Genomic DNA, 27986 nt, shown 5'->3' with positions numbered 1-27986 from the left:
GCTCGGAGTTGTCATTTCGAGCCAGCCAGTGATTCTCGCCGTTTCACAGTCAATTCCGGTCTCACAAATATTGACACTTTGTAAACTTGAGTGACTGAAAAGCGAACGTTTTGAATTGTCCGCTCATCATGGCGTTTATGTCCGAATTCTTTGCCATTGTGGTTGCCGTTTTATCGATGAGGGCCCTCTCTGAGTCAGATTTCTGCCCCTCTCGGTCCCCTGTCGAATGCTCTTGCCCGCTAGAGTGGCAATTGTGGGGGAGCGCGTGTTATCGCCTCACTCCTTCAAAACGCACCTGGGATGGCGCCAAGACAGCTTGCCAAGATATGGGAGGCAAGATGGCCGCTCCTCGCTCGCTCGAGGAAATGAACTTCATGGCGGAACTGGCACGAAAGGTGGACAGTAACTACTACGCCTGGATTGCTTGCAATGACACAGAAGTTGAAGGAACTTGGGAGTGTGACGGTCAGGAAGGAGGCGAGCCCTTCTTGGTATGGGATAATGGGCAACCTGATGATGGGGGTACACACGGCAATCAAGATTGTGTTGTAATAGCCGAACAACACAATCACATGATGGATGATGGTCACTGTGATGGTTCAAACAGGGCTTTTTGTGTTCGTCAGGCAGCTTGCACTCATCTCCCAACCCAACCCCGTCAATACTGCCTCTCTACCGACACCAACGGCCGCATCCTCGTCTCAACCTGCCTCCTCGACCACAGCATCCGGGAGTTTATCACCGAGGGCGTGGTCGCCTGTGGCTCAGCCTGCGCCGAAGAGTCCGGATGTCGCTCCTTCAACATCAAGAAAACCGAAGGAGGGAGGAAGATATGCCAGCTGAACAACAGCACAAGCTCCGAAGATAAGGACAAGTTTCAGAAGACCGATTACTTCTGTATGTACTCAGAAGTGTGTATCGGCTAGTCATGACAACTTTGGAACAATTTCAAAGATGCACTCTACAAACTTGTGAATTCGGATTTGGTTCCTAGATGATTAAAACCTTCGTGAGACATTTGCTCTTAATATTTACATCGCGTAGCAACTATTTCATGTTTCGTTCGTTCTGAAGAGAGAAAAAACAGCTTCTGATGTACTTTGAAGTAAAAAATATACTTGTAAATATTTAGCTCTTTTTGCGAACAAGAAAATGATTGGAATGAAAACATTTTGAACTGATGAAAATCGTTGGATTTTTTTTCCCAACAGATTGCATAACAGTTTTCAAACGCTAATGCATTGTACATTCGCAAGTAGCTCTAGTTTTTGCAATGTTGGCATTTGTCAAAACAGCAAAAACAAATATTGCGTTAGATCAATTGTATCGTTGATTTAATGTTTCTTAAATTATTACCATCGTCATTTTCTTTACTTACAAATAAAGAGTTGGTTTTAATCACTCACGTGTATTATATAACAGTCCTTTCAATAATGGTTTTGAAAACTGGATTTTATCGCTTTGGAAACAAATTACAATTTCTCAAGTTGGTCGATATGTACAAATCACGTTTTTTGAAAATTTGAAATCGTTGGCATGATAACATGAATACAATTAATTCATTAGATTTTACATAAGTTTACACAGCCCTGTTGCTTTGTAAGAACCTATTTTGGAATAAATTAATTATTGTTGTTGTAGGCAAAGGACATCATAGCTCTTATAACATGTTATTGTTTGTGATGAACTTATTGCAACTTTATAGTAAGTTTGAAAATAACAGCGATGCTGTTCAAACCCCTCATTGTGACCTTCACCTTTGACCTTTTGACCCAAAACCAATCCACACTTGCCTGTACCCAAGGGCAACCCCCTACCACAGTTAGACACCCAAATCCCATTTCTAACATCCGGAGACCATTTACCTTTAACTCACCACGGTCACCACGGTGACCTTAACCTTTGACCTTTTCACCCCCAAAACAATGCCAACTTGCCTGAACCCAAGGGCAATCCCCTTCTAAAGTTAGAAACCCAAGTCACATTTCTAACTCAAGTTATCATGCAGAAACCATTCACATTTAACACACCACTGTGACACTGACCTTTGACCTTTTGACCCCAAAACCAATCCCAACTTGCCTGTATCCAAGGGCAACCCCCTACCACAGTTAGACACCCAAATCCCATTTCTAACTCAATTTATCATCCGAAAACCAATAACCTTTAACTCACCACGGTTAACTTGACCTTTGACCTTTGACCCCAACCAATTCCAACTTGCCTTTACCCAAGGGCAACCCCCTACCAAAGTTTGACATCAAAATGTCATTTCTAACTGAAGTTATCATCCGGAAACCATTTACCTTTGACCATTTTGACCCCAAAACCAATCCCAACTTGTCTTTACCCAAGGGCAACCCCCTACCAAAGTTTGACACCAAAATCTCATTTCTAACTCAAGTTATCATCCGGAATCCATTTACATTTAACTCACCATAATGACCTTCACCCTTGACCTTTGGACCCCAAAACCAATCCCAACTTGCCTGTACCCACTCGTCTTCTGGTTGTAAGGGATCAGATTCAAAATTATGACCCTAGCTGCCAGTGGTGTGTGTTTTTTTTTTCTCTTTTTTTTCTTTTTCTTTTTTGCAGTGTTCATGTGTTACTATATTATTCATTAAGTTTTATTCCTACGCATTATTATGATTACGACATGTATTATTCACTGCTAATCGCATCTGGCGCTTGACAAAGTAGACAATTGCGGTAAAATGAATTGAAGATATTACAATGGAAATATAATGGCCTGCACCTGCGGTCTGTTTATAGCTCTTGAAGAGACCACATCAAATAATAAAAATGCCGAAGCTTGAAAACTCCCACTTCTTTTCTTTTTTTACATTTTTGTTTACATTTGCACCGGAGGCCTTGGTTATTATATGGCTCGCTAAGTCAAATATCAGCAACGGCATTATTATTGCAAATCTCACTTGATCGCGGCCTTTCATTACTATAAGAGTTTCTCCCATTGTAATAATAAAATCGATTATTTATATCTAAATAGCATCTGCAACTTGAAACGCAATCGTCATAACTGTCTGTTTATTTCTATCGCTGCCAAAAAGGTCCCATAATGAATTTTTTAGCTCAGACAATTTTATTTTGCGAGGGCTGCAATAAGGGTTAAAGTGTTCATGACATGAATTTTTCTGAGGAACATTTCTAATGCACTTTTGCTCCTCTGAAATGTATTAGAACTATGTGACATCCCTTTTTAGTTAAGTTAATCTAAAAGTGCACTTCGTTCATCATTTAACAATGTCCATGCTTTTCCTGATGAGAGAGGGCGTTGTTGCTTTGATGTCATTTCAGGAAGACACTGTTCAGTTTAGGGGATTTCTTGTTAAAATTGTGAACCCAAAAATGTGCTCATTGAAAACATTTGTGAGAAAAGTTTGCTCATTGGCTTACTGCCATGTATTGACACAACTACGAATCATCAAAGTAAATAAAATGTATGACAGCAATATATCCAAAATTCCGGCAATTTTTGGCGCTGAAATAGCTGAAACATTGAGGTTTCTGCCTGAAATGACATCACACTTTTGCTTATGAATATGTAAATTTACATAAGCATAAAAACCGAGAAAGCACCAAAATACCCTTGAAAATGGCAAAATGAGAATTGAAAATAAGGTTAAATAGGACACAAAGATTTATGAAGGATGGCATTAACAACTTACATTGCATTGCCCTATTATAAAGGGTACAGTTCGTGGGGTATTTTTTTAGTATATTATAACTCGAACTTCTCGACTTGTGAGTAAGGATTGTAATTTAAAAACAATGTATTGTTGAACATTAATTTTCCATTGTGATAATAAACCTTTTCGATATTCACAATACATCTTAAATATATGGATAACAAACAATCCAGGCAGTTTATGCACAAACCTATGGGTGTGGTCAACCAGTCAACTTTAAAAAAAATGTCTTCAGTATTTATTCAAATAATATCTGACCATCGATTTGCATATGAATGTACGTAAAAATGAGAGTTATTTTTGTCAATAACATCAACATTTTAAACTTTAGAAACAAAAGAAGAAATAATGTTGGAATTTCTTTCAGGGTGCCACAGCAGTCCCGAAGGAACAACTGCGATTGGTCAGTGTTTGGAGGCGTTGGCTTGAAATCTCGATACTGATTGGCCAATATTGGCAGGGTCATAATACTCATATTAACGTATAATGAAACTGGTATCTATAAAAGGGATGCCGAAAACTTTCTTCATTCCAATATTTGATAAGCTTTTAAAACGTGAGGTTTTTTTTCAGTCATTAGATTCCAAATTAACCATGCAACAATGAGTGAATCGATTATCACTAAATTCTTGACACGTAACGAGGAAGAATCAAGTTTGTTCGGTAAATTCCCGTTGACAGATAATTCTATCGATGAGAATACAACGGCTGCTTGATAGATAACGATGACATTAACGCTTGTTAATCACAAAACCCTGACTTAGGGAGATATTATACAAGAAGCATCGGTGGTTCAGTGGTAGAATTCTCGCCTGCCACGCGGGAGACCCGGGTTCAATTCCCGGCCGATGCAAGTTTTTTTTTTATTAATTCTTCATTAAAGCTATTTTTTACCACCTTTTTCTCAAACATTTGAGAAAATGCTTGACGTATAACTTTAAACATTTCCTTGCTGATCGCCTCGTGATTTATTCAAAACAAGTGGACATGACAATAATTTTCACAATTGTAGCATTATTTGGGCAATTTCCCATACCTCGGCTTCGTTCTGGGTTAACTACTTAACACGCTGCATTGCTTTGGTTATATTAATTTTATAGTTTGACGATTCCTATTCAATTTAGAACACTTTATGTAACCTATAACGACCAATCACTAGATATAATTTCACCTCATTACAACAAATACTCCTAGAGTTATCGTCTCCACAACGAGTGTGTTGCTTTTGTTCCATGAATGTTGACTCAAATTCGCCTTGTATTTTTCGCGCTTAACACGCTACATTGTTTTGGTTATAACATTTTTATTGGTTGATGATTCCTCCTCAAATTCAACAGATTTGTGTTACCTATCACGACCAATCATTAGATTTATTTTCTTTTTAATAAAACAAATATTCGTGGAGTTATCGTCTCCACAACGAGTGTGTTGTTTTTGTTCCATGAAAGTTGACTCAAATTTGCCATGTATTTTTCGCGCTTAACACGCGCGTTGTTTTGGTCATAATATTTGTATTGATTAATGATTCTTCTCCAATTCAACAGATTTGTGTTATCTATGTGGTGTTAATTATTTTAATTAAAGTTTTCTTTATTTCGGATTAAATTCTTCGCTCTAAACTCACTCTTTTGTTTGGATTCAAATTAAATAGCCTTCTTTCACAAAACATGACCAACCACTAAACTACATTTCAATTACGCTCAAGAAGTTTTGTTCGAGTTATAGTGCCCACAATGAGCTAGTGCGATGTTTTGTTCTCAGTAAAGTTGACTTTAATTTGAATTTATTTCAAACATGAGGTTTTTTTTCAGTAATTAGATTCCAAATTACCTGTGCAACAATGTGTTCAACGATTATCACTAAATTCTTGACACGTAACAAGGACAAATCAAGTTTGACTGTTAATTTCCGTTGACAGATACTTCTATCGATGAGAACTTCAATTGCTTGATAGATAACGATAACATTAACGTGTGTTAATGCATAAAACCCTAACTTGGGGAAAGTATTATGTAAGAAGCATCTGTGGTTCAGTGGTAGAATTCTCGCCTGCCACGCGGGAGACCCGGGTTCAATTCCCGGCCGATGCAAGGTTTTTTTTTTTTAATTCTTCATTAAAGCTATTTTTATTGCCTCCCTTTTCTCAATAATTTGAGAAAAGGCTGGACGTAACTTTGAACATTTCCTTGCTGATCGCCACGTGATTTATTCAAAACAAGTGGACATGACAATAATGTTTACGATTGTAGCATTATTTGGGCAATTTCCCATATCTCGGCTTCGTTCTGGGTTAACTACTTAACACGCTGCATTGCTTTGGTTATATTAATTTTATAGTTTGACGATTCCTATTCAATTTAGAACACTTTATGTAACCTATAACGACCAATCACTAGATATAATTTCACCTCAATACAACAAATACTCCTAGAGTTATCGTCTCCACAAGGAGTGTGTTGTTTTTGTTCCATGAAGGTTGACTCAAATTCGCCTTGTATTTTTCGCGCTTAACACGCTACATTGTTTTGGTTATAACATTTTTATTGATTAATTATTCCTCGTCAAATTCCATAGATTTGTGTTACCGATAACGACCAATCACTAGATATAATTTCATTTTAATACAACAAATATTCCTGGAGTTATCGTCTCCACAACGAGTGTGTTGTTTTCGTTCCATGAAAGTTTAATCAAATTTGCTTCGTATTTTTCGCGCTTAACACGCTACATTGTTTTGGTTATAATATTGTTATTGATTAATGGTTCCTCCTCAAATTCAATAGATTTGTGTTACCTGTAACGACCAATCACTAGATATAATGTCACTCCAATACAACAAATATTCCTTGAGTTATTGTCTCCACAACGAGTGTGTGTTTTTGTGTTCCATAAAAGTTGACTCAAATTTGCCATGTATTTTTCGCGCTTAACACGCGCGTGCTTTTGGTCATAATATTTGTATAGATAAATGATTCTTCTCCAATTCAACAGATTTGTGTTATCTATGTGGTGTTAAATATTTTTAATTAAAGTTGTCTATACTTCGGATTCAATTCTTCCCTTTAAACTCACTCTTTTGTTTGGATTGAAATTAAATAGCCTTCTTTCACAAAACATGAGCAATCACTAAACTAAATTTCAATTACGCTAAAGAAGTGATGTTTGAGTTATAGTGCCCACAATGAGCTAGTGCGATGTTTTGTTCTCAGTAAAGTTGACTTTAATTAGAATTTATTTCAAACAAAAGTTTTTTTCAGTAATTAGATTCCAAATTACCTGTGCAACAATGTGTTAAACGATTATCACTAAATTCTTGACACGTAACGAGGACGAATCAAGTTTGTCTGTTAATTCCCGTTGACAGATACTTCTATCGATGAGAATACAACAATTGCTTGATAGATAACGATAACATTAACGTTTTTCAATGCATAAAACCCTGACTTCGGGGCGATATAATACAAGAAGCATCGGTGGTTCAGTGGTAGAATTCTCGCCTGCCACGCGGGAGACCCGGGTTCAATTCCCGGCCGATGCAACTTTTTTTCATTAAAGCTATTTGTGTTATTTATAACGACCAATCGTTAGATATAATTTCACTTTAATACAACAATTCCTTGAGTTATCGTCTGCACAACGAGTGTGTGTTTTTTTGTGTTCCATAAATGTTGACTCAAATTTGCCATGTAGAAGTGTTGTTTGAGTTATAGTGCCCACAATGAGCTAGTGCGATGTTTTGTTCTCAGTAAAGTTGACTTTAATTTGATTGTATTTCGCCTGACTTTACTCAATTGTTTCGGTTGGTGTAAATAAATAACAGATTCTTTTGAAATTATACAGGTTTGTAACTACATCAAAACCAAGTAATGTGCTATATTTTCAGTTCTTTACAACAGGTTTTTTTGGAGAGCGAATACAATTATTGCACTTTTATGGTCGCCCCTAGATCTAGGCATGTTGAAATGTTTTTAATAAATTACCAGGCGCTTAGCAATGAATTGTTGAAAGTTTTTTCGAGCCAACTCCTGCAATTGGGATTGCATCTTTAAAGATGCAAAATACAAGTTAAGATATCGAGAAAAGGTTTGCAAAAACATAGCTTTAATGAAGAATTTAACAACAAAAATATAGTTTGCATCGGCCGGGAATCGAACCCGGGTCTCCCGCGTGGCAGGCGAGAATTCTACCACTGAACCACCAATGCTTCTTGTGCGATGTTTCCCCCAAGAGAAAATACGGAGTGTCCTTTAAGGACACTCCGAAGTGTAATACACTCAGCCGGTCTAATGCATGTGGCGCGCCCTCTATGAAAAACGGCTTTTTTGTACGTTTGTCTCCGTGCGCCAAAAATAAGTCCACAAAACAAAGTGTTTGTTGGGAGAAGTGTTGGGGTAAAAATAAATTCCCTTGAAAAAAGTGAAACAAATGAACGTCTTTCGAATTTTTCCGGTAATTGCACAAAAAGGCGTGTTTTGGGGGTTTTTTTGCCATGAACGTTAATTGCTTTCATTTGGATTTTATTTTTCAAGTTTATTGTTTCGATCTCATTTTCTTTCTGTTGGACGAATTTCCATGAAAATATAGGCGATTGTTTTTAAATTTTTTTTTTTTATCGTCATCAGTACCGCTAGGGGCGATCTTATGGTCGCCCCTACAGGAACGCGCGTTTCTGTAAACGGCTAGGGACGATCAATAACGGTCGCCCCTACCGGTAAGCGCGTTTCTGTATACCGCTAGAGGCGATCAATAACGGTCACCTCTAGCGGTACGCGCGTTAATCTATACCGCTAGGGGCGACAATAACGGTCGCCCCCAGCGGTACGCGCGTTAATCTATACCGCTAGGGGCGACAATAACAGTCGCCCCCAGCGGTATACCGCGTTAATACATACCGGTAGGGGCGACAATAACAGTCGCCCCTAGCGGTACGCGCGTTAATCTATACCGCTAAGGGCGATCAATAACGGTCGCCCCCAGCGGTATACCGCGTTAATATATACCGCTAGAGGCGACAATAACAGTTGCCCCTAGCGGTACGCGCGTTAATAATTATATATCGCTAGGGGCGACAATAACGGTCGCCCCCAGTATACTGCGTTAATACATACCGCTAGAGGCGACAATAACAGTCGCCCCCAGCGGTATACCGCGTTAATATATACCGCTAGAGGCGACAATAACAGTCGCCTCCAGCGGTATGCGCGTTAATCTGTACCGCTAGAGGCGACAATAACGGTCGCCCCCAGCGGTATACCGCGTTAATATATACCGCTAGAGGCGACAATAACAGTCGCCCCTAGCGGTACGCGCGTTAATAATTATATATCGCTAGGGTCGACAATAACGGTCGCCCCCAGTATACCGCGTTAATACATACCGCTAGAGGCGACAATAACAGTCGCCCCCAGCGGTATACCGCGTTAATATATACCGCTAGAGGCGACAATAACAGTTGCCCCTAGCGGTACGCGCGTTAATAATTATATATCGCTAGGGGCGACAATAACGGTCGCCCCCAGCGGTATACCGCGTTAATATATACCGCTAGAGGCGACAATAATAGTCGCCCCTAGCGGTACGCGCGTTAATATATACCGCTAGGGGCGACAAAAACGGTCGCCTCCAGTGGTACGCCCGTTAATCTTTACCGCTAGGGGCGACAATAACAGTCGCCCCCAGCGGTACGCGCGTTAATATATACCGCTAGGGGCGACAATAACAGTCGCCCCCAGCGGTATACCGCGTTAATACATACCGCTAGAGGCTACAATAACAGTCGCCCCTAGCGGTACGCGCGTGAATATATACCGCTAGGGGCGACAATAACAGTCGCCCCCAGCCGTATATACCGCGTTAATATATACCGCTAGAGGCGACAATAACAGTCGCCCCTAGCGGTACGCGCGTTAATATATACCGCTAGAGGCGACAATAACGGTCGCCCCCAGTGGTTTACCGCGTTAATATATACCGCTAGGGGCGACAATAGCAGTCGCCCCTAGCAGTACGCGCGTTAATATATACCACTAGGGGCGACAATAACAGTCGCCCCTAGCGGTACTCGCGTTAATAAATACCGCTAGGGGCGACAATAACAGTCGCCCCTAGCGGTACGCACGTATATATATACCGCTAGGGGCGACAATAACAGTCGCCCCCAGCGGTACGCGCGTGTTTGTATATACCGCTAGGGGCGACAATAACAGTCGCCCCTAGCGGTACTCGCGTTAATATATACCGCTAGGGGCGACAATAACGGTCGCCCCCAGCGGTATACCGCGTGAATATATACCGCTAGGGGCGACAATAACGGTCGCCCCCAGCGGTATACCGCGTTAATATATACCGCTAGGGGCGACAATAACAGTCGCCCCTAGCGGTATACCGCGTTAATATATACCACTAGGGGCGACAATAACAGTCGCCCCTAGCGGTACGCGCGTTAATATATACCGCTAGGGGCGACAAAAGCTGTCGCCCCCAGCCGTATACCGCGTTAATATATACCGCTAGGGGCGACAATAACAGTCGCCCCCAGCCGCATACTGCGTTAATATATACCGCTAGGGGCGACAATAACAGTCGCCCCTAGCGGTACGCGCGTTAATATATGCCGCTAGGGGCGACAATAACGGGTATATTGAAACGCTCGTACCGCTGGGGGCGACCGTTATTGTCGCCCCCAACGGTATATATTAACGCTTCTATACGCAGACAAATTTGAAGGTTTTCAACTTACGTTGAAACATAATATCCTTGAATTATGTACTTATACGAAGCATTGGTGGTTCAGTGGTAGAATTCTCGCCTGCCACGCGGGAGACCCGGGTTCGATTCCCGGCCGATGCAACAACAAATTTTGTTTTAATTTAATTTTAACCAACTTCTTGACATCACGACCAAGCAATAGGCCTATTTCATTTCTTCACAACAGGTATCTCTTGAGTTATTGTCTAGAAAACGACAATGTTTTCATTAAAGTTGACTTTTTTTCCGGGCTGCATTTTTTCGCGCTGACCTCCTGTATTTAAATTCAGTGCTTCACAGTTTTGTTTGAAATTAAATATCTTTCTTTATGGCACCACGAACGATCAATAAACACAATTTCCAGTCATCTCGAGAAGTATTTCTTGAGTTATAGTGCCCACAACGAGTATGATGTTTTTGTTCTGAGTAAAGTTGACTTTAATTTGGATTGAATTCTTCGCTTTCGACTCACTTCTTTATTAATGACTCGACTCGAGTCACTTCTTTAAAATCAGTGACTTGTACAACTCTAGCGTTAGACTTGTGCTCAGTCCTTGGGATTCTGAGGAGCTTTCTGAAGTAGTACGCCAATAGACTAGAAGAGCTGGTGGATGCTTTAATACTGCTTCAAGCAATCAAAACAAAGTTGCAAAAAGGCATGTCATTCAAACAAGGAACTTGATCAATGATCTACCAAAAATGATGAAGAATACAATGACAAATGTATTTTATGCTTACAATGCTGGAACTGTTTGTTCTTTTTATTCTCAAATGAATTTCACACATCCAAATACCCTGAGAACAGATGTCCAAAGTCCATTACAAGTAAATATATAAAGCTAAGTCAAGTAACGGTCAGTATTTAACGAAAGGAGACCAAGCCAAATATTGAGACAAACATTAATCTTGCTGTCAAAAATGGCCCTTTAGAACATCTTGTAAGATAATTCTGTCTGGCATGCTGCAACTTGGAGGAACCTTGAAATCTGGGAGTCGTGATAATAGAACTATCCACAAAAACAAAAACTTAAAGCGGATTCAGGCAATTGATAGTCTGAGACATCACAGTAACTGCAATCTTCAAATGTAAATTTCATCAGCTTTTAGCAAGAGGGTGAGATTTAAATGCCATACCAAAAAAACCCTCGCTTTCAGAATGTCGATACAGCGCTGGAGATGATGGCAGAAGGCGAGTACTGTGGCCAAAAGCTTTTGAAGGAATGCAGGATCACCCTTGATGTTATTGCACACCTCCTCGATCGTTTGGCGAAACACACATTCAAGGCCGTGTGCAATGACATCCAGGGTTGATCCTGCATTCCTTCAGAAGCTTTCGGCCGCAGCACTTGTCTTCCGCCACCCTCTCCAGTGCTGTATCAACATTCTGAAAGTGAGAAGTTTTCTCAATGGTGTTTAAATCTCACCCTCTTGCACAAAGCTGATGAAACTCGCTCCACGAAATTTGTCATGCCTTGTTTACGTGATCTGAAATTTTGGTTTAATTCCATTGGTAAACAACAGAGTTATTTAAGATCAAACGTAGGACATTTTTTTTGACACGTAGAAGTTTCTTTTGACAAATTAATTTCTAACCTCAAATATACTTTTACAAAACTACACAGTTCATACCTTTAATCACTTAATGGTGCAACTAATACTATTTTCCTCAAAATTCCCCTCAGTATTTCAGACTTACGTACAATACAAATAATGAATGCATTTTTCTGTCACTTTCAAAGTTATTAAGACAGTTAAACTTTAGTCAATTTATTCTAATAGCTTCTTTTAACTTTTAAGTTAACAAAAAAAAGACCTGAATTCTACTAAATTCTCAACCATTATTGTTTTACCTTACAAAACTGAAAGATATGAATAAGTTTTTATTTAAAACTTGTATCTTTCCCCAAAAAAGTCATGATTGAAACACAGCCTTCTATTTCGTCAAACTCTTTCCAGAGGGGATAACTGACCAGACCAGTTTTCAGGTTGGTATTAAACAGGCAATTGTTTACATAATGTTTAAAGATGATTTCCATCCATACACTGCCCAAATTTAGCATCAAAGATTGCTGACTGACCATATTTCAAAGGTGTCAATCACTTTTAATCGGTGTAATGTCTTACATTTACAAAGAAAACATTGAAAAACCCTGTATTTTTTTCAGATTTTTATTTTTTTTTTGCAGGTTTTTTTTTTTGCCTCGCCCATAAATCATGACCTAAAGCTGTCCACATCAGAGTTTTGCCGCATAACACATACCAAAAAAGTGACAATAGGCCAGTTTGGTATGTCAATGCAGTCCAGGTCAAAAGTCTTTCAGGATTAAAATCGCTGACGTGATGTTACGCGATGTTTCGTGAACGTCCATTCTGCTTGTAATTAACGCACAAGCGTCACACGCCCATTTCCCTGTGTGCGTCTTCGATGCGCGTGCGATTATCCCGAATGACCCATCGCCCATATCATTGTGCGCATGCGTAGTTGAAATACCGAAACTTACTTATTCACCAGGGGTCCAACAACGACTAAAACAAAGATTTGTAGCCATGATTAACAAAACTGAAATCAAGACTAGCACTCAAAAGGCTCAATTTTGAAGACCAAAACACTATAGCCCGGAATTGCTTCGCATTACAGTTGAACGAGATACACAAATTTTAATTGTATAGTCATGTGCACTTTTAAATTCTCTTTTTTAACGACGCTTCCAACTGTTTTATGAAAATGCATTTCAGAGCCCAAATGGGACATGTTCAAGATGAAAGTCACTTCAAAATCACGATCTTTTTGGTCAAAACGAGTTTAAACGAAAACCATTTCAGCTTCGAACTATTTTACTTTTAAGAATTCTAATAATGGAATACGATGAATTTGAAAGGAATATATCCCTGCAAAATCTGTATTATCATATTCATGTGTTTGGGTTGAAGCATACACATGTACTTATTTTTAAGCAAAAACAAGGCACTTAAAATATTCTATAGGCAAAACCATTATTTTTTATCTAATGCGTTATCCTGTAAGAATATCATACAACAGCTTTAACCTGATACATCAAATTCAAAAAAGATTGTTCTTCAATTCAAATTGTTCCTTAGGCGCCATCTTTACCCTAATTGCAACTGCTAATTGAGTTATAGTTTTTACACACGAGTATATTCTTTATGCGTACACAGTTATATTTTTGGTCACTGAAGAAAAATTGGAAGCAATGAATTGAAGCCCACTTTGATAAGTTGGTCCAAAAAATACGAAACGACATACTTCCACTACCTTGAGACTCAAACTACCTGTACCAATGGATGGAGAATCCTTTTAGAAGAATTATGATACCAAAATCTCCCGATTCGGTCCAGTGGCTTTTGCTGCAGCGCCTATTTTGTGAAGCACACTTCTTTCATGTGGGTATTATTACATAACAATCCCTCTATCAATTACAATGTAAGTCAAATTCCCGGGTGCGGTTTAGTAATTCATCGGGACAAAAATGACCCCCACCTTGCTTCACAAAATAGGCTCTCGAACAAAAACTACTGGACCAAATCGGGCGATCTTGGTTTCATTTTTCTGCTAAAAAGATTCTCCATGCATTGGTACATGTGGTTCGACTCTCAGGGTAGTGGAAGTATGCTGTTTTTTTTTTGTTTTTTACCACCCTGAATAATGTGCAATATTAAGGCATACTTGTCAAACAGCATACCTTAAAGTGACATTAGTTTGTATTATATAACTGACATACAGATCCTTGTCATTTGATTGGTGGAACTCACATCACGTGACTTTCGTTATTGCTCCCATTCACGCCGCGGCTCAAAAAGTCCCATTCGCACATGGGGAATGGGAAATACTATTCAACAGTTCAAATCATTCTTGTTCCATGACGCGGTATTTGTTTGCAAATGCAAGCTGGTGTGCACATTCAGCGTTGCGCGTTGCGCGTAGTGCGTATTGTTCCAAAGAACCAGCGCTACAGGGTTGGGTTCAAACATTTTTGTGAAGGGTGGTTTGGAAGACAGAAATACATTTTCCACCAATTTTATGTTGAAATAAAAGTTCAAATATATCAAATGACAAGGATCTAAATGTCAGTTATATCAAACAAATATTGAATGGCTTTAAATTGTGAAATGGGAGGAATATTATCGCTTGGTAAAATCTGGACTTTTCCAGTGCACTCGGCTTCGCCTTGGAAATGGAAACGTCCAGATTTTACCTTGCGATAATATTCCTCCCATTTCACTCTGAGCCACTCAATATTTGTATACTATCCCATTGTCATTCATTTCAGTTTTTGAGTTACATCACTAATTCTAAATAACACATTTAGAGATTTATAAGGCCACAGACTGTTGAAACCCCAGATAAAGTGAATGATTCAAAGGCATTTAAATAAGAGTGCATAACTGGCCTTTTTACACAGCTGGCAAGGAGTACCGAAGTGTGACGTCATTTAGAACCAGAAAGTGTAGCGCAAACGAATGGAGTACGCGCGTGTGTTGGTTCACGGGCTGAATCACGCGCTGTAATGTCTTTCACACACATTTTGTGAGCGTGACGTATTCACTTCGGTACTCCATACCTGTCATAACAAACATCATCAGTCATCTCTGGAAAGCCAGCTCATTAAATATCTGGGGACAAGTTGTCGACCCCTTTATCCGCAATAATCCTATTGTACAGGGTGAGTAAAAAAATGAAACCCAAATGTCAGGACTATTGTTTTAGTGAAGTTCTGCATGTAGCACTTTCAAAATCTAGGATATGAAAGCCCAATTCATAAGCTTTCTTTTAGTACAAGAATCATTCAAATCAGTCATGTAATTTTCAAGTTACGGAATTTTAAACACAACCACTGTTTTAACGTTCTGTCCACAGATCACAAAAAAAGTGTGCGTTCTTTAAGCAAAACGAAAACAATTCACGCACATGTGATTTGTTTTGCTGAAAGAACACTTCCCTTTTTGTGATTCGTGGACAGAACCTTTAAAACGGTGGTTGTGTTTAAAATTCTGTAACTTGAAAAGCACATGAGTGATTTGAATGATTCTTGTACTAAAAGAAGGCTTATGAATTGGGCTTTCATATCCTAGATTTTGAAGTGCTACATGCAGAACTTCACTAAAACAATAGTTCAGACATTTGGGTACCCTTTTTTTTTACTCACCCTGTATTTGTACAATTTGCAGGATTCTAAACAACTTTCCCTAAAATCTTCCTATTTTGAAGTTATCAGCATTGATTACAAACTGATAGCTTCAATGCGGGAAACTTCTACAGATGTTAAGAATCCTAAAAACACCCCCAGACAATAGGTGGATTGTGGTTAAACTTTTCTTCTGCTTATCCCAGATATTTTGTTGAGATGACTCCTTACCATAGGGCTATATTAAATTACCAGAGCGCTGACTCATGTACAAAGTGATGCCTGCTGGGCGCATCCATGTTTGTGCACAAACCTATGGAAAACTCGACATTTTGTACAGTTTTTGTGTACATCTATTTGCATATCTGCGTTTGTATTCTATACAGGTGCGTAACCGACAATGATACACCCAAAACCGAAACGCACGATCAGCAAATGAGCGTTTCATTTTGCTCTACGCAAACAGCGCAACGCGTGCGCGTATCCACTGCAGATGATTAGCCGCGACGTGTTTTTATAAAACGTCACGACGCGCTTAAGTTGTTTACGTACGTTCTACTTGCGCGTTGCATTTGGAATACACTTTCAAAATTCAATCGATCTAATTTCATTATGTTCAACAAACACGCACATGAATTCACAATATCTGCGCCCAGGACGGCTTCAAAGCGTCTCCGCGCGCAAGAATGAGGAGTTAGCGCTCTAGTAATTTAATATAGCTCTATGCTCCTTACATACATCTTATCTTCCCAGCTGATCAACATTTTCCCAGGACCGTCGCTAGGAGTGCCATCCGTACATACATGCCACACTCGGCCTGACGGAAGTAGGCAGCCCTAGGGTCACTATCAACGTCACGGCTGAAAAAATAAAAAGAAACAAAAATAAATACCCCACTTAAAAGGGCCCATGTTTTGTAATTGTAATGCAATCCTTGAAAATGCACCTTTGTGTCCAATTTTACCTTATTTTCACATTTTTGTTTTGCCATTTTCAAGGGTATTTTGGTGCCTTTGTACAACATTTTGTAAATCAATATGTGATATCTTTGTGACATACACACACTCACACACGTTTGTTTATGGTGTAAATCAAAGATTTTTTTTGTTCCTCTTCCCTTTTCCTTTCTTTGTAACTTTTTCGCAACAGCTCTCATTGGTTTTGTGCACGTTTTCTAATCGAGGTCGTCCTCGATTTGGTTCCTGTCCTCAATTCATCGATGATGTTGCTCGTGTGTGTCCTCGATTTACACCACAAACATGCACAATAAAACATGCCCTTACAAAAACCAATGACCAGGCATGCAACTGCCATTTTAGAAAAAACACAGAAACTCCAAACCACACAAGACTTCGTACAGTGTTTCTCAATTTGCAATGCATTCATGAGAAGTAAAAAACGAGGAAATCAGCGGATCTGAGGAAAAGTTGCACGCCTGGATGACTGAGAAAGTTGAATATCCCGTATCTTGGACCAAAAAAAATCATCTTAAACTAGTACAGTGGAACGTCGCTATAACGAACATTGTGTGATCCACAGAAATTGTTCTTAATAGCGATCGTTTGGTATAGCTGTTTTCACATTTTAGTGTCACCCTCTGTTGGTAATTGTTATTGTGCGTGAAGTTGCATTTACAAACCATGCGCGGAGTTGCAAAACGACAAATGTGTCCATTAATATTTTCATTTCCGTGGCAAAACTTCACCAAGTACGCCTTGGTAGTATGAAAGACTTCTTCGAGCACGTGCGACTATTGAATCATGTAAATTACAGTTTTGGAGCTTACATGGAAGGCTTTTTCCTGCTATTCGTTGGGGAAATAATAGCCATTTGTCTTCTGTTGACATATCCAACAACAATGTTCGGTACGTTTTGTACACAAAAAATGGGAGCCAAGGCTGATGTTTGGTATAGCCGAATGTTCGGTATAGCGGTGTTCGGTATAGCGACGTTCCACTGTACCTCTCACATCACAGTTCTTGCTATAAACGGCTCTCAGTGAAGTATGAATTGTGCAAGAGACTGACCTGATTTCATTGATCCTAGGCAGAGGATGAAGCACTACCATCTTCTCTTTGGCTCTGGTCATGGTGCGTGGGGTCAGGATGAAGTTACCACATTGCTGTATACAGGACAAAAATGAAAGTATGCTTATTCAATTTGTCACTCTGTCACCATTTTCACGAAGAGCCATATATGTGGATTTTGCAGAAAAAGTGTTTTTGAGATAATCGCAAGAGAAGTTTCTTCTATTTCAAAGGGATGTGTGTGAATTGTTTTTGTTTTGCTGAAAGAACGCACACCTGGGTTTCGTTTTTTTTAGCTCACCCTGTACAGTTCTATTTTCATATTAAATTCATGAATTTGTAATTATTAGAACTTTTTTTCTAATGGTTGACAGGTAGGAAAAATTGCAGAAAATCTGCAAGTTTCTCTAGAAATTGTTACCTGTTCATACTCCTCTTTGCTTGCGAAGCGTTCCTGTTGGATCCGTGTCATGTACAGCACATCAGTATCTGATATGGCTTCTTCAATGCTCCCAAACTCTTCCTGTATTCACAAGAAAAGAAAAATCCAACAATTTGGTCAAAGTTGTTGAGTGCTAGAGCAACTTCGAATTGTCCACTGATTTTATACAATTTCTTTTGCTTCCCCAATGCAAAATTATGGTTGTAAACTTGTAGAGTGTTTTTAAATATATATTTCAGCTCACAAGCTTGCACAAAAAACAAAAAAAAGAATTTGGGAAAAATCATCCACATGTCTTATCTCTAGTAAACGCATTCGATTACTTCCCTCGCGCTTAGCCGTACTTTCGTCTTGGGTATAATAGATGCACATGTGAATCTGACGCAATAAACGAATGATCTCGGGTTAGACTTAGACGCCATGTTGTGGCATTGCATTGTGGGATACCTTCCCAAGTAACCGGTTCGGCGGGTCGGTTACTTGGGCCAGGCTCGAGTAAGTACAAAGTCACGTGCGAGTTAAATTGAACGCAGTCGCACTTGCACGAGTAAGAGTGTGGGAAGTAATCGAACGCGTAAAGTTTAATCTCTAACCAGAAGTATCAGGTTTGGATAGCGTATGTCACATTTTGTTGCGTCAGTGCAACAAGGTCATAACTCCATTCTGCAACAAAGTTGTATCTCGCGCAAATACGCTCCGTGCAACAAGGTCGTATCTCGACGTCCATTGACTTTTTGTGTACATCTGGGTTATTTTAAGTGAGATACAACCTTTTAACATTCTGAAACTCGCGTTTCACTTACAGCCCTTGTTAGGAGATACGACCTTGTTTCACGGACACGACGATTTGTGCTGCCAAGGGAAACTTACTTGAGGAATGCCTCGCTCGCTGACGAAATCCTTGACAGATTTTGGCATCTGTAGGTCCTTGGTGGAGACGTAGCGTAGGTTGACTCGGTACAGTGTCAGTAAGCGGGCGAGGGAATGTACGGTGCGGCCATGTTTCAAGTCTCCTACCATTGTTATCTGTAGAATAATAATAATATTAAATCGTAGTGCTTATATAGGGCTTACCATCATATTAACAATCTCAAAGCGCTTTATATTTATTACCCCTTAAAGGCCACGAGACCACGCGGCAGTGGATATCGGCGCTCTATTGCCCCCCCCCCCCCCCCCCCCGACCCTCACAGGTACCCATTCATACTCCTGGGTGGAGAGAGGCAATTGTAGTTAAGTGTCTTGCCCAAGGGCACAAACACCATGTTCCTGGTACGGTTCGAACCCATGCACCATCGTACATGAGTCAAACACCGTAACCAATGGACCATGGCATTCTACAGGAAATCAGGTTTTGGAAGATGTGCAGAAAATCCACGACGATGACCAAAATTGAACGCCATTTCATATTCAGATGTCAAACTAAAAAGGAACGGTGAATTATGCGCTCAATACTGCATGTGAAAAACTAACATAACCAACGCATACCCTGGATGTCAGACTAACTTACGAACAAACATGCGCGCACATACATGTACACCTGGCCACATACATTTGCATAGAAACAGTACTGCAAGCGTGCGCGTAATCTTCACACGAGAAGTTCGTACAGCATGCTTGTCTGACATCCGGGTTCTTGCTTCTATTTTAACATTAGTGCGGAGTGCTATAGCACTCAATTCACAAATAACTACAATAATTGTAATTAGGCCTACATGACTGTCATAGACGTGGACAAACTAGTTTTTGACTATTCTTCTGTAAATGGCCGCTATTTCTTAACTTGAGCTTTATTTTCAACGCCGTTTTCATCATAGACGACCACGATCTTGTAGTTAAGGAATATCTTAAAACAACTTCAACATGTCTCTTCAATTTTGAGAAACCTGCCTCTGAAAAAGCATCAAGTTTTCTTTGGACCACCCTATACATGTTACAAAACAAGGGAATGACCAATAACTCATTCACCACAAAAATCTCTATCATTTTACAGTCTATTTTTTCAACATCCCGAAGTCGAGTAGCTTTTTTCTGTTACCGTGAGATCGTTGACTGTTCCAATCTCCTCTCGGATGGTGAAGACGTCCAGCAGGGCTTGGGTTGGATGCTCCCCGACACCGTTGCCAGCGTTCAGGACCGGTTTGCGGCAGACGTTTGCCACAGTGTTGGCAGCATCCTGGTCCGGGTGACGTAGGACGATAACATCGCAGTAGCCTGCCATCATCTGTGCTGAGTCTGGTGGGGTGGGGGGGGGGCCAAAACATTACATTGTTTATAAATTTCACACATCGGTAAAAATGATCTGATACATCATGCCCTCTGGAGACATGCACACAATAGGGAACAAAAGATTGTATACGTCTCCACAGGGCAATTTCTACAGATGAATACGTCTCCACAAGGTTTCATGAAATAGATATATGGATTTTACTCAAAAACTAGGAATTTCCAAGGTATGTTGATCCGTCGCAAATGGTAGAGTTTTAGAAAAGGGATATTTAGTTCGAATTTCAGCCAAGGAAATTAATTCTGGTTAAAATAAGAGCATTTTGAAACTACACTTTCAAACTCGAAAACTTTACTACATGAGAAGAAAGAAATGTCTCCACAAGGATACAAATTTCAGTATGTATGAACCAAACCATGCACTTCCTTCAATACACCTTTTTCATGCTTCCACCACTTTAGTCATGTTCCCTGTATCCAATAACAGAACTGAATGATTTTGTGTTTGTAAAAAGAACCAAACTATTTTTCCTTCCAGCCTCGCTTTGGTTACGTTGATTTGAATGGGAAAATATAAAGATGGCTGCAACATGATAATGGTCTACAGTTAGGAGTCCATGTTTTGATTTGGTAAACGCTAACCCGATTTTTACGCGACAATTGAATATTTTCAACATTTGGCCAATACTTTACAATTTCACGTCGGATGACGTGTATACATGCAAAGGTTTTGCGGTAATTCGGAACTGATGACGGATAAACATGCAACAAGCGAGGCCGGAAATATCTGTTAGCAACCCGCTCGCAGCGAGCAAGGCCAGAAATATCAGCGTGTGCTTTCCGCAGATGATGGCTTGAACCCATCTGGCATCAAGGTTTGTGAAAAACAATCCTGTGGCTGGGTCTGATCAATGTCGAAATATTACCGGCGCGAAGTGATTAACAAAAAAATAAGCTTTTTCAGGAAAAGGTTGCCAGAAGTATGAATATTTTGCTTTGGTAGATTTTCTTTTTTAGATGATTCGTCGTTGTGTCAGCACATGGCATTTTAGGTTCACAATTTGAACAGAAAACCCCTAAACTGAACTGTGTCTTCCTGAAATGACATCACAGCAACAGCGCCCTCAGTTGTCCGGAAAAGCATGGACAACGTTTAAATGTTTCAAGTGCACTTTCCAATAAAATTAACCAAAAAAGGAAAGTTAAATACTTATAGACTATAAAAATATGGACTATAAAAACACTGACCTGCGAGTGTCTCTCCTTTCTTGTGTGATGAATTGCTGTCGGTGAAGGAGATGACGCTTCCTCCAAGACGTTGCATGCCGGCAGCGAAGGAGGAGGCAGTTCTTGTACTAACTTCATAGAACATACTGCCCATCACTTTGCCCTGGGTGTCAAAACACAAGTGTACAGATTCGCAAAACAATTGTGATTTTCTTAAGAACTTCACAGCTTTCAGCCTTAGTCACACATTCACGGTTTGGAGCTACGGATATCCACGATTTGAAATTCGTGATAAACCGTGGGAGTACCGTATTCATCCTTAGTACATCCGTGGTTATCCGTCATCTTCCTTGGGTATTCGTGGAGGGGCTACGGAAGTTTTAAACTGTTCAAAACTTCCGCGGTGAAACCTCATGAAAGTCACTCCATAGTGCAGACGTAGGACATCCGTAGGACAACCGTACTGATTCGTAGTGTTATTCGTGGCTATTCGTACATATTCTTGGAGATTCGTAGCTTATTCGTGGTAGAAATATCTACAAATTCGCTACAAATGTCCTATGGGTATGCCTGGATGTGCTAGGGTTCTGCTAAGGCTGTATTCTTGACAATTCGTAGGAGAACCTTGGTCATCCGTGACCCAATCGCAGACAACCATGGCATTAACGTCGTTATTCTCAGTAATACCGTCGATACTCTTCACCAATCTGTCCATATTCTTGACAAACCGTGGTGTATTCGTAGAGAAACCTTAGGACAGTCGTGGCTATCCGTCCTGAAACCGTAGTGCATTCTTAGAGAGTCGATTCCTCAACGAATCTCAACGGTTAATCGTGATCGATTGAATCTTGCTAAACCGTGGATATTCGTAGCTCTAAATCGTGAATGTGTGACTGGGGCTTTAAACCCGTTTCATATGGTGATGGGAAGAATCAGAATTATCAAAATCCGGTTATCCTACTGTTCTTTCAAACCGAATAACGGTTATCTGATTTCACGGGAAGTTCCCATCCAGCTCACAGTCATGCCAACAAAAAGTGACGATTGAGGTGCTGCATGCAATACCCTCCCAATGACTGGGTATAGTTTGCAGGATTCAATGACCACTGGGCCTTTACAAAAACACTCCAGAGCTGTAATGTTGACAAAAATGGGTAGAAACTCTCTGATAAAGTCGAATGGACATGCTATTCATTTACCAAGAAGACCACTAGCAAGTGAATGCAGTTACAATCAGAGACCATGGAGCAAATTGGGGGATGTTCAGTTATTTTCTTTAGCCTGTGTCCCAAAAAAATGGAAGGATTGATGTTTATAAGGTTGGTTTGCAATATCTAGCATAAAATCAAAATTGAACATTGGAATTGAAACGGAATTTTAAAAAATCCTAGTTTAAATCCCACCACTATTTTCATACCTCGCGCAAATTTCAGTGCAAAGTGAACAAGCGAATTCGGTACTCCGAATGCGCATTCAATCATTTTTACTTTGGATAAACGCAGCAGATAAATGCACGCAAGTATATTGGGGACGTGGTAATCTGGCCTTGCAATTTTTCATGTGATCAAAAAGATGGTTGAAGCCTTTGTTCGCACAAAGTTGGGGCATACAAAACACCAATAAACACATTTCTGTCCAAACGTTTTGAAAGTTTGTGCTTACTCCTGAACAAGGCATTTCTTGAAAGATTGACTGTTGCAATTGTGTGGTAGTCAAGGAGAAAGTTAATGTGCAAAGTTCACTTGTCTGATACCAAAAAGTTCTTGGTTTAACGCGAGTCACGACTTCTACATGCTTCGTGCATAGCGTGACACAAGAAGGTAAAGTCAGTAGTCAGGCAACTACGTACCTTGAGTATATAATCCAGACTTCTCTCCTTCTGCACAGCCACACGCATAGAATGAGCAACGTTGAACAGATGATGAAGCTATCGTAAGGAACAAGAATCAAGAACTCAAATCATAACCAGTTCTTGTAACGGAGGAAAGGGAATTACGGCTTTATGGAAAACAGTTGACATCATGTGGTCCTTTGCCCGTAAATGTCAAAATGCCATTTTTCTCCAAAACTTATATTAAGTTCAATAAAATTAGTGGTGTTCATGTATATTTCAATTCCTCCAAGTGTTATATACCTTAAAAAGCTTTTGGTCTGCAGAACCCAGAAATAAACATCCGTCTTTGAGCTCATTTTGTATTGAAATGACATAATTGTTCACGATTGTGTAAAGGGACCTTCAAGCATTCTGCTTTTACTCACATGTTCTCTGGTGAATTGGCTGGCGCTGAGGATATGCTTGTTGTACAGTAAGTTGGAGCCGGCTGTCGGGTGCAATTCTAAGGCGGTTACTTGCCCAACTAGGGGCGTGGCTTGAGCCGAGGGAGGCTGGCTGGGAGGGGTAAAGACCAGGGCCTTTGAGGCGCCTCCTCCTACTATGTTTGGAGATAATATACCCATGTCTAGAAAAGAAATTTGAAGTGAAATACATGTTTTTAGTTGTCATGTATACATTGCAACAACAAAAAAAAAAAGTATTGCCTTTCTACTTATGGTATTATTTTCAGTATAGAGTACTGAAGTGTGACGTCATTTAGAACCAGAAAGTGTAGTGCAAACAAATGGAGTACGCACAAGTGTTGGTTCATGGGCTGAATCACGCGCTAATGTCTTTCACACACATTTTGTACTTCGGTACTCCATAGGGACGATTCTGAGCAAAAGTGGACATGGGTGAAAAGTGGAATATTTATGAAATCTTCAGAACTACAAGCATCATCCTCAAAGGTGGTATCAAATGAAAGGGGACAACAAGGCCTTTTATTTGAGTGGTGTGCCAGTAAGATAGAATTTGGTTAAATATTCAAGACAAAAATGGTTTTGAGGTTTAAATTATAGGTTTTAGGTAGTCATTTTGGCATCTCGTTTTCACATTCAAAATGGAAGTTTTATTATGAGTTTGTTGTTTGTAAGGCAGAGAGAAAGGTTTATATTTTCTGAAAATATCACACGCAACTTAGAATACCATGATTCAGTATGTTTTCTATCATGCGTTTGAAGTTGTTTTACAGACATGGGTCATTCCACCGGGTTGGGAAACAATGTGTGATGTATGACCATATTATGAAAAGTATGAATGCCTTGCTAGCAGTTGCTCTACATAATATTTGTTGTTGGGTGTTTTACTACTGCAGAAAGTTTCAAATCACTTGAATGTTTTTGGCCCAAAATATGAGCAAAAATGTCATTTGGACATAAACATTGACACTGTGCCATTTTTTTAAGTCCAAATATTATATTTGTAACTTTTCTTTAGTTTCTGTAAAACATAACCCAAATTCACTTTATGGACTTCTTGCTATACATGCAACGCACTAAGAAAAACTTTTGTTTTGGTAGTCAGGTATCAAATGGAGCAGAAATGATAGCTTGGTTGTGGATTAACATTGACACCATGTCAACCCCAAATGTCACACTTCCATTGAGTGATTTTGATACCATTAAATGCACATTAAGATCACATTAAGATATTGTTTCTGCTATATTTGAACCCTGACTATACAAAAACAAAAGCTTTTCTTGGTACATAGGTGTCCAAGCCTCAACATATTGACAGTCACTGCCGCAGGATTTTGCAGGATTCAGGCAGTGGTCACCCCTCCATTGACCATATTCAAGAAATAATGGAGTAACTTGCAGGATCAAGGCTATATGCTAGATGTTTCCATGAGGCCAATTGGAGGATTTTGCAGGACTGAGACTACAACCTAGCAAAAAGGCCTAGGGAGTTAGGGTTAAAATTAGCTTGATGACTACTACACTATGAGTAAGATGCACAAAGCTTGCAAAGTCAGAGAGTAGAATTGTACTTACCACCGTGCTCCGACACTCTGTGAACCCGTGGGGGCAAGTTGAAGCGTTCCATGTTCAGCTTCTGAGGGGAGGAGGGGGCGGAGAGTGGGGCTGACGAGGGGGGTACTTGGACGGCCAAGGGGCGGATGGTAGGAACTGGGCCAACATTGGAGACGTGCTTCTTGGTAGCAGCAGGAAACAGGATGCCTTCTGGGATAGAGCGAATGTCGTGACCGAAACCCGGTGGCACCAGGACCTAGAAACCAAAACCAAAAATTATTGTGAATTTAAAATCTATTTCACCAAACATGTCCAAAATAACAGCCGATGGGCTCCGTGCACAGGTACCCCATCAACGGCCAGAAAAGGAGAGTTGGGGTGACCTAGACTGGTTCCCGGTCCATCCACAGCGTATTTCAAATGTATCCAAAGTTATTGGAGGCAGGGGTTAGTCTCGGAGACCATCGCAAGTTGAATTCGAACGTATTTGTGCACCTAAGACGTGGTGGCCATAGATTTTGCACATTCAGGAGTCGTGCGTACTTCCAGCCCATAACATATCTCATTTGCACTTGTTTTGATAATTGCTACATATTTTTAAAATATTTTCTTTAATTTGGGTCCAGATCATTCTGATGCACACCGTACAATCCCTCAGCGGACGGTTTTTAGTTGTGGATGGACTTGTGATGTGCAACTACATCACTGTAACACTGAATTTCAAAACTATAGGTTTTCCTGGCTATTTTAAGAGATGCTCAAATTCACCAACTCTATCAATTAATTTCGTCCACGAAAACTTTCACAGGCTTTTAACAAAACCAATTTAGTCATTTACCATTCAATTATAAAGTTTGGTCACCCTCTTTAGTCACTGGGTCGGGAATATTCGTCATTACAGATCAAATTCGTCTAAGCTGTTGCCGAATGGCAGCATTCAGAGATCAAATTCGTCTTATATAAATCAATTAGACGAATTTCAGGGTAGACGAGACGAAATCAAATATTCTGGGTCGAAAAAGAGCGCTCATTGTTTGAATTTGTTTGGACTAAATTGAAATTGACAAAAGACAAAATCAAACATTGGAAGTGCACTAAATCGATGTTGCTGGACGAATTTGAATATAAGAATCGGTGAATTCGAACGAAAAATGTTTTAAAATAGCCAGGAAAACCTATATTACAATGCTGATGTATTTACCTGACCGTCAATGAATGCCACCCCTCCTCTGAGGACCACTCTCCGCAGTTGACCTTTGACCTTTCGGCCCGCAAACGGCGTCCACTTGCTCTTGGTGAATGTCATTGCTTTCGGCAGGGTCCAGACGTGGTCCATGTCCACCTCTATGTAGGTGTCGCGTTGTTCTGGCAGGCCAAAGATGCGGCGAGGATTGTTGTACAAACGATCCACAATGTCCTGAGATAGGGGAGGACACAAAAAGTAAATACAGGGTGAGTAAAAAAAAACGAAACCCAAATGTTGGGACCATTGTTTTAGTTAAGTTCTGCATGTAGCACTTTCAAAATCTAGGATATGACAGCTCAATTCAAAAGCTTTCTTTTAGTATAAGAATCAGTCAAATCACTCAGTCAAATCACATACTTTTCAAGTTACAGAGTTTTTAACACAACCGCTGTTTTAAGGTTCTGTCCACGGATCACAAAAAGGTTAAGTAAAACGAAAACAAATCACATAAGGGTGTGTGTGAATTGTTTTTCGTTTTGCTGAAAGAACACACTACAGTATAGTTACGACCCATTTAGGATAACAAATTTGCAAAACACTTCACCCCCAGAAGCATCTGGTTTTGACAGAATGGGTTACCTTTTATCACTAAAGTTTAAGGCTGTGTGTGTGAATCACTTGACGACAGCCGGGAATACCACATTTTTGGGAGTCAGGTTGGCTGTGGGAGTCAGGTTGGCGTAGCGGTATTTCCTCGCCTTCCACCGCTGTGACACGGGTTCGAATCCCGCCCAGGCCAACATGTGGATTGGGTTTTCAGTCCCTACCTGATTCCGTGGGTTTTCCCCAGAATGTTCTTCTGGGGTTTTCCTCCCACCTCTAAAACTGTAACTTCTTCTCATTGTCTTCTCTCCACAGGTTTCTTCAGGCTTGCGAGCTACAGTGCCTGGGGCGCTTTTGAGGAATCCTTGGTTTCATTACCAGAAATAATTAACGATAATAATAATTGCGGCTGTGACCACATCCCACTGACTCCTGTGTTATTTTTTAGCCATAGCCACGTGATTCGGATATAGCCTAAATTCAAAGCTGTGGATAATGTTGGTCTGGTTCCCTACCTCCATGGTCAGTCGTCCATCGTTCACTGCAGTGAGAAGCAGCGGCAGCATGGTCTCCAGTCCCGGGAAGCCGGGTGGAGGGTTGGCACTCTCCTTTTCCTCCACAGTGTGTGGGGCTACAAAAGCAAATCACAAAAAAAAAGTAAAATTGAGAAAAAAATAAAGTTTAATACTAACCCTGCCAGACGCAACACGGCGCGAAAGATGTAAAAGTCTGTGGGACCTTGCTGCATTGAGCCATCAGCATCATTGCATAAACTGCCGATTTTTCGGAGTTGTGGGACAAAGAAATAGGAAAAAGTAGGAATTT

The 27986-nt window shown here is 40.1% G+C and overlaps 2 protein-coding genes and 5 non-coding genes across 7 annotated transcripts in view; 5 read left to right on the top strand and 2 right to left on the bottom strand.

Moving 5' to 3' along the window:
• On the top strand, positions 1 to 1575 carry LOC119727312 (lactose-binding lectin l-2-like). The gene has a single exon (XM_038199165.1). It carries the CDS (start codon positions 129 to 131, stop codon positions 924 to 926), a length of 798 nt encoding a protein of 265 aa, XP_038055093.1. The 5' UTR covers positions 1 to 128; the 3' UTR covers positions 927 to 1575.
• Positions 1576 to 4492: 2917 nt separating this feature from the next.
• On the top strand, positions 4493 to 4563 carry Trnag-gcc. The gene has a single exon. It is a non-coding gene; the product is annotated as a tRNA-Gly (tRNA).
• A 1166-nt stretch (positions 4564 to 5729) lies between these two features.
• Positions 5730 to 5800, top strand: Trnag-gcc. The gene has a single exon. It is a non-coding gene; the product is annotated as a tRNA-Gly (tRNA).
• Positions 5801 to 7177: 1377 nt separating this feature from the next.
• Trnag-gcc lies at positions 7178 to 7248 on the top strand. The gene has a single exon. It is a non-coding gene; the product is annotated as a tRNA-Gly (tRNA).
• A 595-nt stretch (positions 7249 to 7843) lies between these two features.
• On the bottom strand, positions 7844 to 7914 carry Trnag-gcc. Its single transcript has one exon. It is a non-coding gene; the product is annotated as a tRNA-Gly (tRNA).
• A 2574-nt stretch (positions 7915 to 10488) lies between these two features.
• Trnag-gcc lies at positions 10489 to 10559 on the top strand. The gene has a single exon. It is a non-coding gene; the product is annotated as a tRNA-Gly (tRNA).
• A 5725-nt stretch (positions 10560 to 16284) lies between these two features.
• LOC119728544 (CAD protein-like) overlaps positions 16285 to 27986 on the bottom strand; it is a 50377-nt gene continuing 38675 nt past the window's right edge. Inside the window, exons 29-39 of the mRNA XM_038200825.1 lie at positions 27677 to 27792; positions 26574 to 26789; positions 25394 to 25628; positions 23783 to 23982; positions 23373 to 23450; positions 21545 to 21686; positions 20109 to 20305; positions 18941 to 19096; positions 18050 to 18151; positions 17629 to 17723; positions 16285 to 16461 (exon numbers count right to left, since the gene is read on the bottom strand). Of these exons, the coding sequence (XP_038056753.1) occupies positions 16359 to 16461; positions 17629 to 17723; positions 18050 to 18151; positions 18941 to 19096; positions 20109 to 20305; positions 21545 to 21686; positions 23373 to 23450; positions 23783 to 23982; positions 25394 to 25628; positions 26574 to 26789; positions 27677 to 27792 (1640 nt within the window). The 3' untranslated portion in view covers positions 16285 to 16358. The remainder of the gene's footprint in view (positions 16462 to 17628; positions 17724 to 18049; positions 18152 to 18940; positions 19097 to 20108; positions 20306 to 21544; positions 21687 to 23372; positions 23451 to 23782; positions 23983 to 25393; positions 25629 to 26573; positions 26790 to 27676; positions 27793 to 27986) is intronic.

The sequence above is a fragment of the Patiria miniata genome, unplaced genomic scaffold (genome assembly GCF_015706575.1).
Source record: "Patiria miniata isolate m_02_andy unplaced genomic scaffold, ASM1570657v1 HiC_scaffold_20, whole genome shotgun sequence".
In the NCBI taxonomy this organism is placed as follows: Eukaryota; Metazoa; Echinodermata; class Asteroidea; order Valvatida; family Asterinidae; genus Patiria; species Patiria miniata.
Note: the sequence above shows the minus strand (reverse complement) of the source record. Positions and strands in the feature narration are given on the sequence as shown.